General features: G+C 37.1%; 1 protein-coding gene across 2 annotated transcripts in view; it reads left to right on the top strand.

Moving 5' to 3' along the window:
• AKT3 (AKT serine/threonine kinase 3) overlaps nt 1-15,274 on the top strand; it is a 150,667-nt gene that overhangs the window by 116,393 nt on the left and 19,000 nt on the right. For both annotated transcript variants that reach the window (XM_058021474.1, XM_058021473.1), the window contains exon 11: nt 13,466-13,680. In XM_058021474.1, the coding sequence (XP_057877457.1) occupies nt 13,466-13,680 (215 nt within the window). The remainder of the gene's footprint in view (nt 1-13,465; nt 13,681-15,274) is intronic.

The following is a 15,274-nucleotide window of genomic DNA, read 5'->3' as shown; positions in this document are numbered from 1 at the left end:
GAACTAACACAAGCCTAATTTTTTTTTGTGTGTGCTTAAGTGTGGTGGTAATAATTAATAATTTCCTTGGCTGTAAGAATCTATGGCATTCTCCATTTGAAAGGTATAAAATATGTTACAATTTCTCAGCAGTTTTTCAGGACAAAGAGACTATTTCTTAAAAGTCTGTTTACATTGTTATTCTTCAAAGTAAGCTGTCACATTAGGGATCATTGTGATGTCAGGAAATATTCGTAGATCCAATGAGAAAAAGATTAATTGTGTTCCCATTTAGGTAATGCAGATGTATGCTTTATTTTTTTTCCAAAAAATGCTTCTTTTGCAGTTTTGGAGTGGCAAAGGCAGGACAGGACCACATAAATTTAACAGGCAGTATAACTTGCTTAAAAAAGAAAGAATAAAACTGAGGAAAGTACTTGTAAATATACCTGAGTCTTTTAAAAGCAGTTTGGATTTTGGTAGTTTTCAGTTGACTGTCAAGGATGAGACCTGCTGATAAAGTTACAGACTGATACAGAGTCCTTTTAATAAAACATTCAGGAAATGAAGCTACTTGGGCAGAGAAGTAAAATCTCTTTGGGGTCTGATCATTTATAAAGATGTTTCCTTGGATGAGGTAACAGTTTCTGGATCTCTGTATTTCAGTTCAAGCTTCTAGGACTAAGTGCACAGTCTTTGTTATAGGAGAGCAGTCAAATGTGGTACTAAGTTTTGGTGTCATGGGAGAGACAAGCTTTAAATACCAGAAATTACTTTTTAAGTCTTTCTAATAACAGAAGAGAAGTTGGTTTGACTCTGTAAGGGTCAAACCATGTTTGACCCTTACAGAGGTAAGGGACTTCATGGATGTCATTCAAATGACTCTTAGAAGGTGTAGATGACCAATGATGTGTAGGTTTATTCTAATAACAGGGAAAATGGAAGGATATAATTATGTATTATTGGCATAAAAATACAGATTAGGTGGATGAATATGTATAAAAATGGTTCATATATACCGGTTACATGAATGCATTCCTATAAAAACAGTTGCATTTTATTTAAAAAAGCAAACTATTTCTGTATAGTTTGTGCAGTTACAGTCACTCAAGGGTATGTGACAAAGAGCAAGAAAGTAGCAGATTCACTGCCTTTACCCCTAGACAGAAGATGTGCATGTCCTGTAACTAAAATAAGACCAGTGACGATCAAGGAAATACTAAGATCAATTATACAATGCTTATTTGGCCAGTATTTTTTAGTGATTGTTCTTCTAAAAATGGGAGTGAGAGAGAGATCATGTGTAATCAGTTATTGCCCTGAGTTTTATCTCCGAGGAGTGAAGGATAGAACTCTTATCAAGAGGCAGCTGCTGTCTCTCCACACACTGCACCTAATTTCTTACTTGCTTACTTACATCCTCTTAGGAATGAAGTGGCTTTGATGTAATCTAGAACCTGGCCATTAAAGTTCAGTGACTGAATTTCACCAAGGGAAAGCAAGCATGCTTGTAACAAGAAAACCTGAACTTTTTCCATGTTTTCAGGAATTGAAGTGGATTTTCTAAGAGTGTTGTGGTATATACAGATTACAAGAAGCTGACAATAGAGTCAGAAAAAGCATTTTGTCAGTTGTACAGCTAAACATTTATTTTTGTTCTTTTAACACTTGCTTGGATTGGATCAGGATATTTGCCAAAGGCAGTCTGATAATATTTTGGAGTGAGACTATGATGATCTACCACATAACTTGTCTGATATGAGATGAAACTAAGTGCTGTGTGTGGGCAGAGAGGGAACTACTGAAATGTGCTGAGACAGGCTGACAACAGCGATGGATGTGTCGGGTTTTGCAGGCATCATGACAAAGCATTGTTCTTAACAGGGATTTTAATGCAGATAGAAGTTGCAATGCCAGTGTTAAAGAAGAGCTCCTTAAAGAGCTGGGAGAAGCAGGAAGGCCCTTGTTTGCAAACAGCTTGATAAAAGCAGTCAACACTGTGGGTAAACTGAGGCAGGCCAGTTGAGAGAGATCAGCTTTAACATTTTAAGGATGTTAAAACTTCAGCTCGCTCTACTGCAGAGAAAATGAATTTGCATGGGTAGTACAGCTGAAGCCTCTTTCCCCTCTTTCCCTTCTTTTCCTTTTTTCCCTTTTTCTTCCTCTTCCCCCTTTTTCCCTTTTCTCATGCAGTTGAGAAAAAAAATTGAGTATACTGAAGGAGGATAGTAAGAGAAGCTAATAGGAGGGAAAGAAAATGAATGAAATGAATGTAATAACGTCAGAGGTAGATTGATAGATCAGAAAACATAGATTAGAGGTTAGAATATTTTTCTTATGGGGAAAAATGTGATTTTGGGCAGGAAAGAGTTTGGACCAAAGATGATTATGTTACTTTGTTTATCTTTTCTAAGTAGGAACTGATAAGGTGTGTTGCAGGGAGACATAAATGGCAGGACAAATTAATGAGCAACTTGAAACTGAAGAGAAGCTTACTGAGGAATAGTTTGGTTAGGAATATAGAGGAACTGAAGGACAGAATAATTTTTTGTGACTTATGCAATTTCCTTTTCATCTCCTTGTCTGTCCAATTTCATTTGAATTTGAAGATAATTGAGGCATCAAAGTAATGTGCCTTTTGAAGTTCTATGCAACTTTTTATAAATAGTAGGTATGTGCCATTATTTTCCACCTCTAGAACTAGTGGATGGAAAAGGGAATTTATGGAGATGGCGTAAATTAAGGGAAGGCTGCTGTTAAGGTGTTGCAACAAGGTTTTAAGACAGGTGTGAACTTCCAAGACTTGGAGAAAAAGAGCTAATGGAAAGGAAGCTTTATGTTGAGCTCAGTTTTCCATTGTGCTCTTGAGGGTAAGTTCTCACTTATATTTTATTACTTCTGGTAAGCACTAATGGAAGATTAATTGTTAGGGTTTGTCTAGGGAAAGGGGCAGTTCTTGTTTTTATTGTGCTTCTTTTTATTTTGTTCACTTTCTTTAATGTTAACTGTTTCTTTAGAGGAAGGATAATGAGACACTCTACCAAATTGTCTGCATTGATAAAAACATACTGATGTTCTGGTTCATATGGTTTTCCTGAAGACCTGATAGGCCTGTAGTGGTGCTACTCCAAAAAGATGGAAAAATTTTGGTGTTAAATTCTCATAAAGTGAGGTTAATGCATTTTTAGAGCATTGGAGGTAAGTTTTTTTCTTCAGCTTTAGTCCTGTTTTGTTCTTTTCCTGTGAAAACTGTACTGGGAAGTGCATTAGCAAGCAGAAATGCTGTGCCATAGCACTGTAGAGTCCTGGAAAGAGACACTTCCATCATTTAGCTTTTGTGCCATGATGGCATTTTCCAATTACTCTTTACCTAAAGCTAGAAGCAGTATCTGCTTCACAGTTAAGGATTTGCATTGTATTTCTGTGCATTTCTACCCTCGGCTTAGTGTCTTTGCTTCTCCAGGCGTTTTCTGTGAGATTTCTTACACCCTTGTAAATCTGAGTGTCCTTTATCCTTGTCCTGTGGTAGCTTGGAGAGAAGATTTGTGTGCCTGTCCAGAAGTAGACTGCTTGCAGCATCTTATCCTGTGCCTCAGGCAACATTGAGCAGACAGACTCAGTCAAGAGGGATGTGTGAACTCGTGTGGATATATTTCTGGGTTTTGTTCCTCCCTTTCAATACCATCTTTTTAGTGCTGAGCTAATTATGTAGTCTCAGTTTTACTGTTGAGTTAGAGTACCTGATCAACTTTCCAACTGTAAAACAGTTTGAAAATCAAATGTAGCTTACATGCAAGACCCAACAAAATTAGAAGTGTTAAGTACGTTTTGGCAGTTCACTTTTATTATGCCCAGTCCTCAAATGTACCAGCAGACAATCATCTGAATGTTAGTTATTTTTCACATGCTTATGTGATCACACAAAAAGTACATGCTAAAAAGAAGCAGATGGTGACAGATGGGGAAGGTTGAATAAGGTGGTTTTGGAAACCTAGAAAAATGCACTTCTGTAATAGTGTAAAAATAAAAATTCTTTGATCGCCAAGTTAGAATGAACAAAATAGAGTGCCCTCCCCACCACCCCCCCAAGAAAAAAAACTCAATCCAAAACTTTACTGATAAAAAGAAATGGAACCTGTGAGTGTTCAATATATATTTAGCAAAGTATGTTGTATAGTGTTGTTTTGTCCAAGGATAGAACATTAATTTTTATCAGCCAGAGACTTAGAAAGGTGGTAGTTTTATTCTTTCTTTTAAAATCATGAATTCAAATCAATTGTGTTCCTTGCTCAAAGAATGCTGTCAAAAAGGTCATTCTTTATAATAATACATTGGCAGTGTTGCAGGTTATGATAATATTTTTCTTCTGATGTCATAAAAAGCTTTTAACCTTCTTATTGTAATCATAAATAAATTGCATGTGTAATGAGAATATCTGTAGGACCAGAGCTCATTTGTAACAGGCAGCATTACCTCTTTCTCATACAAGCAAATGTAAAGCTAAGTAAATAGAGAAGGTCTAATCAGCAACAAAAGAATCATCTTTTGTGTGGACCCCATCTAAGGATGTGCCTTACTCTGAGGGTTCAAGGTTTGCTTATTCATTTGCATTAATTTAATGAAATCTTAACATTTGTATCTATTGAGTTATATAAAAAAATTAAAGTTTCTTTTAAAAAAATCAATGATGAGATTTATTTTATTCAATAAAATAATAAAGTCTCTAAGCTGATGAATATTAATTGCCAAGTCGTCTACCAACACTGATGAAATAATTACTTTTGTTTTTGTATTTCAGTAGGTGCTTGTCCTAACTTACAGTATGAGGTGTTACTGTCTCCTGGTGAGGCAGAATGCTCTGCTTAAAAACCAAAAAGCCTCAACTTCTAATAACCTGTTCTGATATTCTTTAAGTACAGTTTGTTTGCTCAGTACCTGAACAGTATAGTTATGCTGTTGTGTTTTGCTTAACTGATTTTTCTTTTGGCTGCAGAAGGATAGTTGAAATTTATTTTCTCTATGTTTACCTAGATGCTTCATGCATAATCTGATTCTTAGCAGAGGCACAATAGAATTTATTTTACCTGTGGAAGAGTGGTTTAGTGTTGTGTTGGCTTGTGCTCTTGAACAGCTGTCTGTTGTATATTTGGCAACATTTAGTTTCTGGGTGAGGACCAGTGAAGGGGGGTGAGGAGAAATAGCATCTATGCTTGAAAATATTTTCCCTTCTGATTTATGGGAGGTTCACAATATGGAATTTCCTCTTTACACTAGAGTTCCAAGCCCCAGATTATTTTTTTTTTACATTGTGATGAAATGAAAATGCAAGAAGTTGTTTTACCTTGAAGTGCTCGGATCTCATGAAAATTCAAATTTGGTCTTTTTTCGGTTTGGTTATCACTTATCATGTTTTAGTGCCCCACATTCTGTCATCTTACCATCCTAAGTCATCAAAAATGCTAGTGACTTGAATTTCAGCACTTTTGTCAGCTTGGTATTGCCAGTGGGCCCTTGAGATGGAAATGATAAAAGGTAGACAAGGCAGGGCATCCAGAGCAGAGCATCATTTATTGGCAGTAATTATTACCAGGATCAAAACCTGGGGAGCATTTAGATGAGGGTAGGAAAGCATGGCTTTGTTACGCAGACAGAAGAATTGCTGCAACATCAGATAAATTAGCACAAAAATTAGACTTTCTCCTGGAAGCAGATAACCAATAATGTAATGAGGATTTGCATTTTCATGCTACCTGGGTAATCTCACCAGTCACAGAAATCAGTTGTCCACATGCAATATCAGACTTCTCAAGGGAAAAGATGTAAAAATATGCAAAAATAACGAAACAAACAGAATACTAGGAAAGAAGTTAGCTCAACATTGCCTGTAAACAAACTTTTGTATTCAAACCAGAACTTTAAGCAGAGAGCAGTTTTCTAACAAAATACTTTTTTTTTTGGTAAAAATAGTAAAGACTGTCTCAATAACATTGCTTAAAAATTTTTCATTAATTTTCATTTAATCAATAGAAAGCTTATTTCCATCTCAGCAAAAGACTTTAGTTTTTCTGGGAGTAATGGAGCATAAACAAAAGCTGAACACTTGTGCCTCTTAACATCAGTAAATATTCAAAGTAATTTCAGCAAGAAAGAGCAACTAGAAAGACATATCACAGTATTGTCATTATTTATTATTTCATACATGTCTTGCATCTTATGGCAGTGTATGTTTTAGAGACTGTTGCTAGTGCAGTGATAATTAATAAAGATATGAGCAGGTCTGCAGATTTTCTTCTAATGGTGGAGTGGGTAGAGTTGTGAGAGACGAGTGCCATCTTTTTGTAGACTGAAATAATATTTTCCTTTTATTTCCTGTCCTCCTATGAAAGGTTTGTTTTGAGGGGTCTTTTTAATGTGATGTGGTTGTTTTCTTGGCTTTTTTTCCCCCCAGTGTTACCATTAGTTCCTTACAGCCCTTGTTAGAATACTCCTTTTCATGTGCAGTAACTTAACTACTTTTTTCTTTTATTTTCTTATTTTCTAATTTTGATTTCTACTGAAATCTGTCTCTTCTAGGAGGTTGAGTGCATTAGTTAGTATTGCATGCTCTTTACCCCAGGAAGCTTTGCTTAATTCACATTTATACCAGAATATACTATTTCTGATACAGCATGTGTGCCAGCAAACAAAATTTGGTTTGCTGTGTCTGTTTTAGGGGTTCATAACAAAAAGCGAGGTGAGATGGGCAAAATCTCAAATATGAAAGTGTAAGAGGAAGATAGTTTACATTTGGGCCAGAAGTAAAAAAAAGTGCAAACTAGATACAAAATGGAGAAAAACTACCTGCAAAAATTAGAGCAGTGAAAAATCTCAGCTGTTTGTTTCCCAGGGTATCTATACCCTTGACATTTTGTCTTTTCAGCTGTGTATAACAAAATCAGTAAACATTCATTTAAGTGTTTTTTTCACTACTGATGCAGCAACACTTCACTTTTCATACTAAGATACAGTGATAGTAACTGAATTGTATAATTTTCGGTGAACAAACCCTTCTGCAGGATGCATTTTCATATATCTGGGTAAAAGTCTGTGTCTGTAAAGACATGTACATTACCTTTGTTTGTTAGTGTTAGATTGTAAACTTTCTCATTGTTGTAGTTGTTACCACAATTGATAGAAAGTTCTAGCAAATGGACTTTGTAACTTCTGTTGAAGAATACATGGGTGAGTATTTGTTAACAGACCAACAACTATAGCAATAAAAATGTGTGAAGGGTTACCAGGAATGCTTAAGGAGCATACACTCCCCCTGAACTGTAAGGTTAATTGAAAACAGTTTTCCCCCCTTAAATTAACAGTACATTGGTGTATCAAAGTTCTCAGTTTTCTTTCACAACATAGGTGTGCAGACAGTTTGTTTAGATGTTTAAATATTTTCCCATCTGTTCTGTCAAAATTATTGATTGAGCAACAAGTTATTTCTAATGTCTATCTAAAGGTCTATATCTAATAGATTAGGAGAAACATTAATAGGTCAAAAATGTAATGGCTTTTCCAGTAAGTTGCCTTGATTACCTAGCACAAAATATGAGTCCAATATTTTGATATTGTTCTTCTAGAGATAAAACCCAATGAAGACAACCCTTTGTATAGGATTGACAATGAATTTCACAAAGGCTTTCATGCTCAAGGTGACAGCTAAACTTGTCTGTGTTTGCAGAGTCCAGAAGTTACAGCGCCTAATTACCATTTAGAGGTGTATGGGAAATGCAGCTCTGGATGGTGTGAATTTCTTCTGTACAGCCAAAAATCTTCCAGATGCTGCTCATCAGGGATGCTGTATTCCAAGGAAATGCAATAAAGACAGGATTAAGGGATTTTCTGCATTGAGCTCAGTTTGTCTGAAGTAGTCACACCTCACTCAGTGTTCTGTGATTAGTAAAGTATTGGAGAATTCTAGTTTCCACCTAGGTCAAGTGGAAGTACATGATTGGTCACAGACTTCACCTGTTATTCTGCTGGCTCACCTTCCAAAAAATTTATTTTCACGGAAACTTGTAAAAGCATTGTGTATGTATCAACTTCTCTTTGACATTCAGTTGTCTGCTTCCTGTATCTCTGCCCCAAGCCCTTGTAAATAGGAGTTTGCAGATGTGTCTCAAGCTGTTGCTTCAAAAAACCTTTCACCTCTTAGCTACTGAAGGAATAAAGATAATAAAAGATATATTTTCACTGGTTTTCACCATAAAATTAAATGGACATCAAATTCTGTGGACTGTATCTTAGGCTCTTAAAGGAGTGAGATGCATAAAGTAAAGGACCTGGAGATGTGTTGACTAATAAACCTAAAGATTAAAAACTACAGCCACTGGTGAAATCCAGGAAAAAGTAATTTCTCTGAATTTTGTTTTCTGGGAAAGAGAAAACTTTCATTTTTCTCTTCTTCAAAAGAAGATTTCTCTTTTTCAAAAACAGATTGGTAGTAACAATCTTTTTTTCAAGTACAAGACAGTGTGCTTCTCAGTATTGGGGAATAGATAAGATAGATAAGATAGTGCATTTTTTGTTCAATAAATGTAAATAAAAGAGTATTTTTCTTCATTGATCTGTAATTGCTTGCCAAAAAAGAGAATTATTATGTGTAAGGAGAAAACATTGAATTACTGTGATCTTAGCAGTCCTGCAGATTGTTTGTGTTGTCTTAATCATCACAAAGGCAAAGGTTGGTCTGTGAACTGAATTGTTTATTTTGTACATAGGGCTTTACAGGCTGCTCTGTGTACAAAGCACTGTCCCATTGCATACTTGGTCACTGCCAGAGATACTCTCCAGAAACCCCAAGGTGTGCAGGGACAGTGGAATCACTACAGAATACTTTGTTTTCCCTTGTTTATTGCTATCTCAGTAAATTGAAAAAGAATTAAATTTGTATTGTGGCATTTTGAGCACAATACAAATGAAAATTTGAAGGTGAATAAATAGCTCTCCCTCAGCTGAAGCTCCAATGTTGTCCAAAGCATCTAAAAGATCCATAAAAGCACTGAAGTACCTGCAAATGCCTCGCAGCTGATGCCTGGCTAATGTTTCTTGCTTGTTAGAAAGCGTGTGTGTTACTTAACCTTTTGCATGTTTATATAAGAAGAGAAGATACAAACTTCAGTGGCACCTCTGCAGTGTTTTTAAAAAGCACCTGCATGAACCCAGGCTGCGTCCTTGCTCTGCAGGCGTAGGTGTGAGCTAGAGGAGCTACAATGCCTGTAAAGCGGTTCTGCTTTCAGTGCAGCAATGAGTTTGTGCCCTCTTTGGAACCCTGTTATGCTGCTGGAGGCTTTAGAGAAATGCTGGGTGGGAAGAGAAGCAGGGCCTCCATCTTCACCCTAAGTGAGCACAGCTGTTACAGCTGTCTGTGTGTGCAGGAAAAACTGGCAGAGGCTCTGTAAGTGCTGTGCCAGGGTAACTTTGGGGTACAGATTGGCCAGCATTTCTTTCTGCAGCAATGCCATACCTGATGCTGCCCATCTTCTCACTTGTCCTACTGCAACTGTTCTCATGGCAATTGAGCTGCTTAGGGCAGAAAACTTGATTCAGGTGAAAAATAATCCAGGGTGAAACCTTTTCCCCATTTATTTTCTAAAGTCTGATGTAGTGTGTTGCATAGTTTTGACAAGGTAAGGGAAGCTGTGGTGAGAGAACAGAAACAAGAGCCTGGATTAGGCTGGCACTGCCTCTGAAAGAGCCAGTTGTTGAACTAGAGCTCTGAAAACAACTGGAGTAAGATTTCCCCAGGTTGTAAAATGATGACAACTTTTTATTTCCCATGATCTGTGGTATCATCCAGACTGAACTGCAGTCAGTCCACCTGCTTTACTCAGTGATGGGAAGTCATCTGGGTACAGTGATTATATCAGGAGTAAATGTTCTCCACACACTGATGTCACATTGTGCTGGAGCTCTTGTCTCTGAAGACCTCTCCTAGATCTTGGCTTGGATTTTGGCACCCCATGTATATGAGGAGGATGAAGGAAGGGAAATCGTAAATTTGAATGATCTGACTATTTAAACAAATTTGGAAGAAAACAAGTAAGTCCACGTTTACTGTGTGGAAACACACCTGACTTGAGTATGTAGTCAGTGTAGATGCTCTTTCTGAGCTTGTGAGTTCTGTGTGATCCTTGTGTTGTACTGCCAGGAAATGTACAGCAGGTACAGAGTGGTTGACCTTGTGCCCTCTACAATGGTTTTGGTGATCCTGCTGCCTGTCCTGCTGTTACCATGAAGGGATTAGGTTGTTAGTGCAGGGCATTTGCTTAAAAATAGGTTTGAGGGTTCTTATAGCCAGGGACAAGCATTGGCTAGTGGTGGAGGCAGCTCTTAAGGGCAGGACACAGAATCCAAGATCAAACTATCCATGGTGTCTGTGTCTGGCCATGTGCTCAGACTGGTACCCCACATATACAAGGATATCCCACAGCTACTGGAGAGACAGCAGGATCACTCCTCACAACCAAAGGAGACTTTTCTAAAAGCAGGTATCTACTTCATGGTGGGCAAAAGATTGACTTGTTTGTAGTTACAAAGACTGCAGCTACATGTCATGTTCATTTTAGCACTGAGTTGAAACTTTCTTGACCTATGTTCAGTGTGATTAAAACCAAATCCCTCAAATCCAAGGACTGTTTGGAAAGGATTCTGTAATGCTAGGGCAGTGTGTACAGACATATTCTCCTTCCTGCCCTAACTGCATAGATTTGCTTGTAGGAGCTGCTGGACTCCAGCACTTCACTTATATTGATTTGATACAGTCTACAAAACCTGTTTCTAAACACCATGAAGATTAGAAATTACTTAAAGGAAATAATAATGCATCTTCCCTGTGAATGCATTATGCACAATTTTATTACATTTATATTAAAATAAGTTGAGGTGTATTTTGCTTTATTTACACTATTTTCAGGCTGTTTTCCTTTTGCCTAAATGAAACCATTTTGATGCTCTTGCTTGTCTGGCTGGCTGTAAACCAGGTATTTAAACAAAAATAAAGAGTTGCCAGTTTTGCCAGCTGGGGATGAGAACCCGGCTGGTGATATGTGGGTTTGGGAGGCAGTTAATCCAGCTTTTATGCTTTTTTATGATTTTATGTAAAAAGAGGTTAAAAATCACATTTGGCTCTTTCTTTGTACCACTGCTTTGTTGCTGTTGTGGGAATGCAGCAAAAGGTTGTTCATACTTTTTATTATTATTAGGTAAAGTCCTGCATAAATTACGCAAAGCTGCAAATACAATTTGCTCAAGCTATTGGCCATGGGATGTGCCTTGTTCAGAGAATGATATGTTTTATTTTCCTGCTGCCTTCTTTTATAAACCACACATGCAAACCACACCTCAGCTTACTCATGAAAAGGATCTACCACTGTCTCACAATTTTATGTGTTTTGCTCGCTTCCAAAGAAAAGACTAACTGTACAGATGAGAAAAACAGTAACAGTGCTAATAGCTATAGCAGAAAAATATATAATGCTTTTATTCTGTGGCAGAAGAAGTGGTGATTTAAAGAAAAGAGTCACAGATTTTATATATGCAGTTTTTCGGCAAATAGCTTGCAATATGCTCCAACTCATAAACCATTTAATTAATTTTAAAATGCAAGAGTTATTTAGTTAGTTTTGTCATATGTACTTATTCAGATAATTTGTTGTATTTTACACTTTCCAAAATTTCACTCTCTATTTGGAAATATCAATGATGTAATGAGTCTGTTTGTTTTGGCACAGTTGTAAATCATATGTGTTAATGTGTTAATATTTATGATTTTTTAATCTTATATACTCAAGAAGGATTTTTAATATACTTCTTTTCCTCATGTTTCTGCTACTAATCCTTAAGGACAGTGAAAAGTAGCAGTATGAATGCATTCATTACTGTGGGATTTCCAAACATTTTCCAAAATTGCCATAGTGGATCAGACTGCATGTTGCTTCTGCTAACAGCCATCCCAGATTCTTGAAAGCAGGCTTGGGTTTACTGGGGGAGCAAGAGGAGAGGCACCTAAATGAGCTCAACACCCCTCTATTACACATTTTAGACAATTGCAAGATAACCTACTTATGGATAAAGTTATTTCTGATCTTGTAGAGGTTGCCTTATTCTTTAAAGACTGAAAGATTTACTTTCACTACCGAGTATCTAAATTACTGTTTCTGTATGTCTGCTTACAGCTTGAATCTGGAGGAACTCTTTGTGATGGTTGTAAAAAGTATCTTGTTTTCTGGGGTTGATTTGTTGTTGGTTTGTTCTTTTTTATAAAATCAGTCATTGGGTGCTGCCTTTCAGAATTAGCCTTCTGTGATACAGTAACAATTCTCTATAAAGAATTATTTAAATTCTTTACAAATGCATTTCTACTGTATTAGTTACATTTCTTTGGTTTTTCTGTTTGTTACTGTTTTAAGGTTTTTTGTTTCTTGTTTTAAAGTTTTTGATAGCTCTTCTGCAGCAAATATTGGCTATTTGACACACACAATTGTAATACCTCCTGTTTTAAGATTTCTTGACTTCTGTTTCATCTTTTTTGTATGAAGAGGCATGATCTATGAGAAATTTATAGAAATTGGAATGAAATATTCAGTAACCTTCAATTTTCTTATTGCTTATAATTTCTATGGCTGAATGCTGCTGTTATGTTGTCTCCATGCAATTTAATATGAAGGTGTATTAAGGTCAAGATACGCTGCTTAAATTTCTAATTCCAGTTCTCTGGCACTGCTGGGAGAAGGTCTGTGGAATAAGTTGTTTTTAGGTACATAACATTGGTGACATTATGTTAACGATTTGTATATAATTTGACCAGTTTCTGTGTTTATATAATACCCTATAAGCATTGTTTTATAATAAACAGTACTGTAGAAACACTGCCGTGGTTTTTTTGCATTGGCACAGTTCAGCTGTTAGGACTATTTAATGGAACGAAATGAAACGGCAGGAGAAAGGCATTGAGGACTCTAAACAAAGATCATAAAAAAGCTAAACTTGTCTCAATAAGATTAAGGTGGTTCTAAATTGGAGACTTTAGACAGGTGGGGTAAAAGAGAGGGAAGTGACTGAGCAAACAGATGCTTCACTCTTTTAAATGAGGCATTAGTGCCCATGTAGTACCTGTAGACAGTGTCTCTTCCTAAAGCTGTGAATGATATAAATGACCTGGTAGAGGGCATAGGAAAGGGTAAATAAAGAAGTCATGATTGTTTGGAGAAGGTAATTGTCAAATTTTAATTTTGCTTTTAGCAGTGCAGTGCCTGGCAAGCCTGGAATTTCAGTGAGCTCAGGTGTGTGAGTCAGTGCTGCAGTTTTGGGTCAGGTTCTGACAGTCCATTTAGCATCCTGTAGAAATAAAGTCTCAGAAACACATTCATATAGAGATGCATCAAACAGACTGAAATGATGGTGTGTGTAAGAGTTTATGTCTTAAAGATGCTTTTGGTTTCTGTCTCAGGTGTTAGAAGATAATGACTATGGCCGTGCAGTGGACTGGTGGGGATTAGGAGTTGTCATGTATGAGATGATGTGTGGAAGATTACCCTTCTACAACCAAGATCATGAGAAACTATTTGAACTGATATTAATGGAGGACATAAAATTTCCTCGAACTCTGTCTGCAGATGCAAAATCATTATTATCAGGTCTACTGATAAAGGATCCAAATAAACGGTAAGTGAAATTATTTGGCCACACAGGCATAATAAATGCTCTAATTGTGTTGAGTAATGTAAAAATATGTCTGTGGTGCCTGGTCTTCCTGGCTGAATGAGCTGTCAATCACAGGACAGGGTTGTACACAGCCCTACAGTCTTAAATTTCTATTCTTTTCAGTGCAGCAGCAATTTACAACATGAATTTAACCAGCAAAAGGAAGAAAACCTTGTGGAAGACAAATTTTTTAAATCATTCACAGCAAACATGGGGATCTCTTCAGGTTAAGAATGTGCACTGGAACAAAGCGAAAGATCTTAATTGTTTTTCCCAGTATAACTTAACTGCAGTGTCTCATGGGGACTGTAGCACTTGTTCCTGGTGATGGCAGGAGAGTTGCATAGGCAGGCACAGCTACATTTTTTAGGGCACATAAATAAATCACATATTAGACCATTAAACTAGTAATTTGTTAAATAATACAACTGGAGTGAAATTTAAAGGAGCAGTTTGAAAGCAAGTGTCACCCAGCTTCTGTCTGTGCTCTGCTGTGTTGGGCTTTTCCCTCTGGATAGTTGCCCAGCAGAGCCATCTTCCAGTGGCTCCAGTGCTGGACCAGCAGTGTCCAGTCTTCCATGGCTCCAAAATCTCTGACTTCGTAAATCAGTGGGATTTGTCTGTAGGTACCTTTTCCCTCCCCAATATCTTTGTCATTCTTGTGAGGCTCTTGGCATGTTTTTGGGGCAGCAGATTTTGCCTGCCTGTTCTCTAGTCCTCCTTCAGCTGCTGCTTGTTCTCAAGAAGTTTTGAGTAGTGGGCATTGCCTGCAGGCACTCAGGGCAGGACTGGTTGTGTTTCTCCAAGGGATTTGCCAGGATGCACCCAAGTGCAGCAGGCAGGACAGAGCAAGGGGTCAGCTTGTCTGCTCCAGCTCAACTTATCTATGCAGGAATAGCAAACTGTGACCAGGCATCCACATACAGACAGAGTAGAGTAGAACTGTGTTTCTGTAGCAACTCCTAATGATTTTGAACCTCCAAACAATCTGACCCATCAAATATATTAAACTTTAGAACTGGAAAGATGCTTCCTTGTAATTAATCTTTGCAGACAGTAGTGTTTATTACAGACTTATATTTAGAAACTTATTTATATTCAAGTTCTTTTGCTAGTTAATGCTAAGTAGGGGAGGAAAACAGAGATTAACACAACTCAGCCTCTTTGTGAGCAGCTAGAAGATATTGAGAGAAGCCTGGGGAATGAAGGCTAGCTGCCATGTTTTGCCAAGATGTAGAGAATTTTACAATGAGTAGTTGAGAAACAAGGAGGAATACAGCTTGAAAATTAGAATAACTTGACACTCAGTTATTGCAAGACTGACGTAGTAGTCCAGAATATTTTTGAAATTTGGCAGCAGGGTAATACCAAAACAGACTTTCTTCTTGGTTGTGGAAATTATTCCTCTGTACAATAAATGCTTCAGAAAGTAATTTATCTTACTTAAATGCTTGCCTTTAGAATTTGTCTTTATATCTCTAGCAGTTCTTTTTAATGAAACACACACTGTTTTTGTCTCTCTGCTTGTTAACATTTAGCACGTATGGTCTGCTTA

Source organism: Melospiza georgiana, chromosome 3, assembly GCF_028018845.1.
Source record: "Melospiza georgiana isolate bMelGeo1 chromosome 3, bMelGeo1.pri, whole genome shotgun sequence".
Classification (NCBI taxonomy): domain Eukaryota; kingdom Metazoa; phylum Chordata; class Aves; order Passeriformes; family Passerellidae; genus Melospiza; species Melospiza georgiana.
Note: the sequence above shows the minus strand (reverse complement) of the source record. Positions and strands in the feature narration are given on the sequence as shown.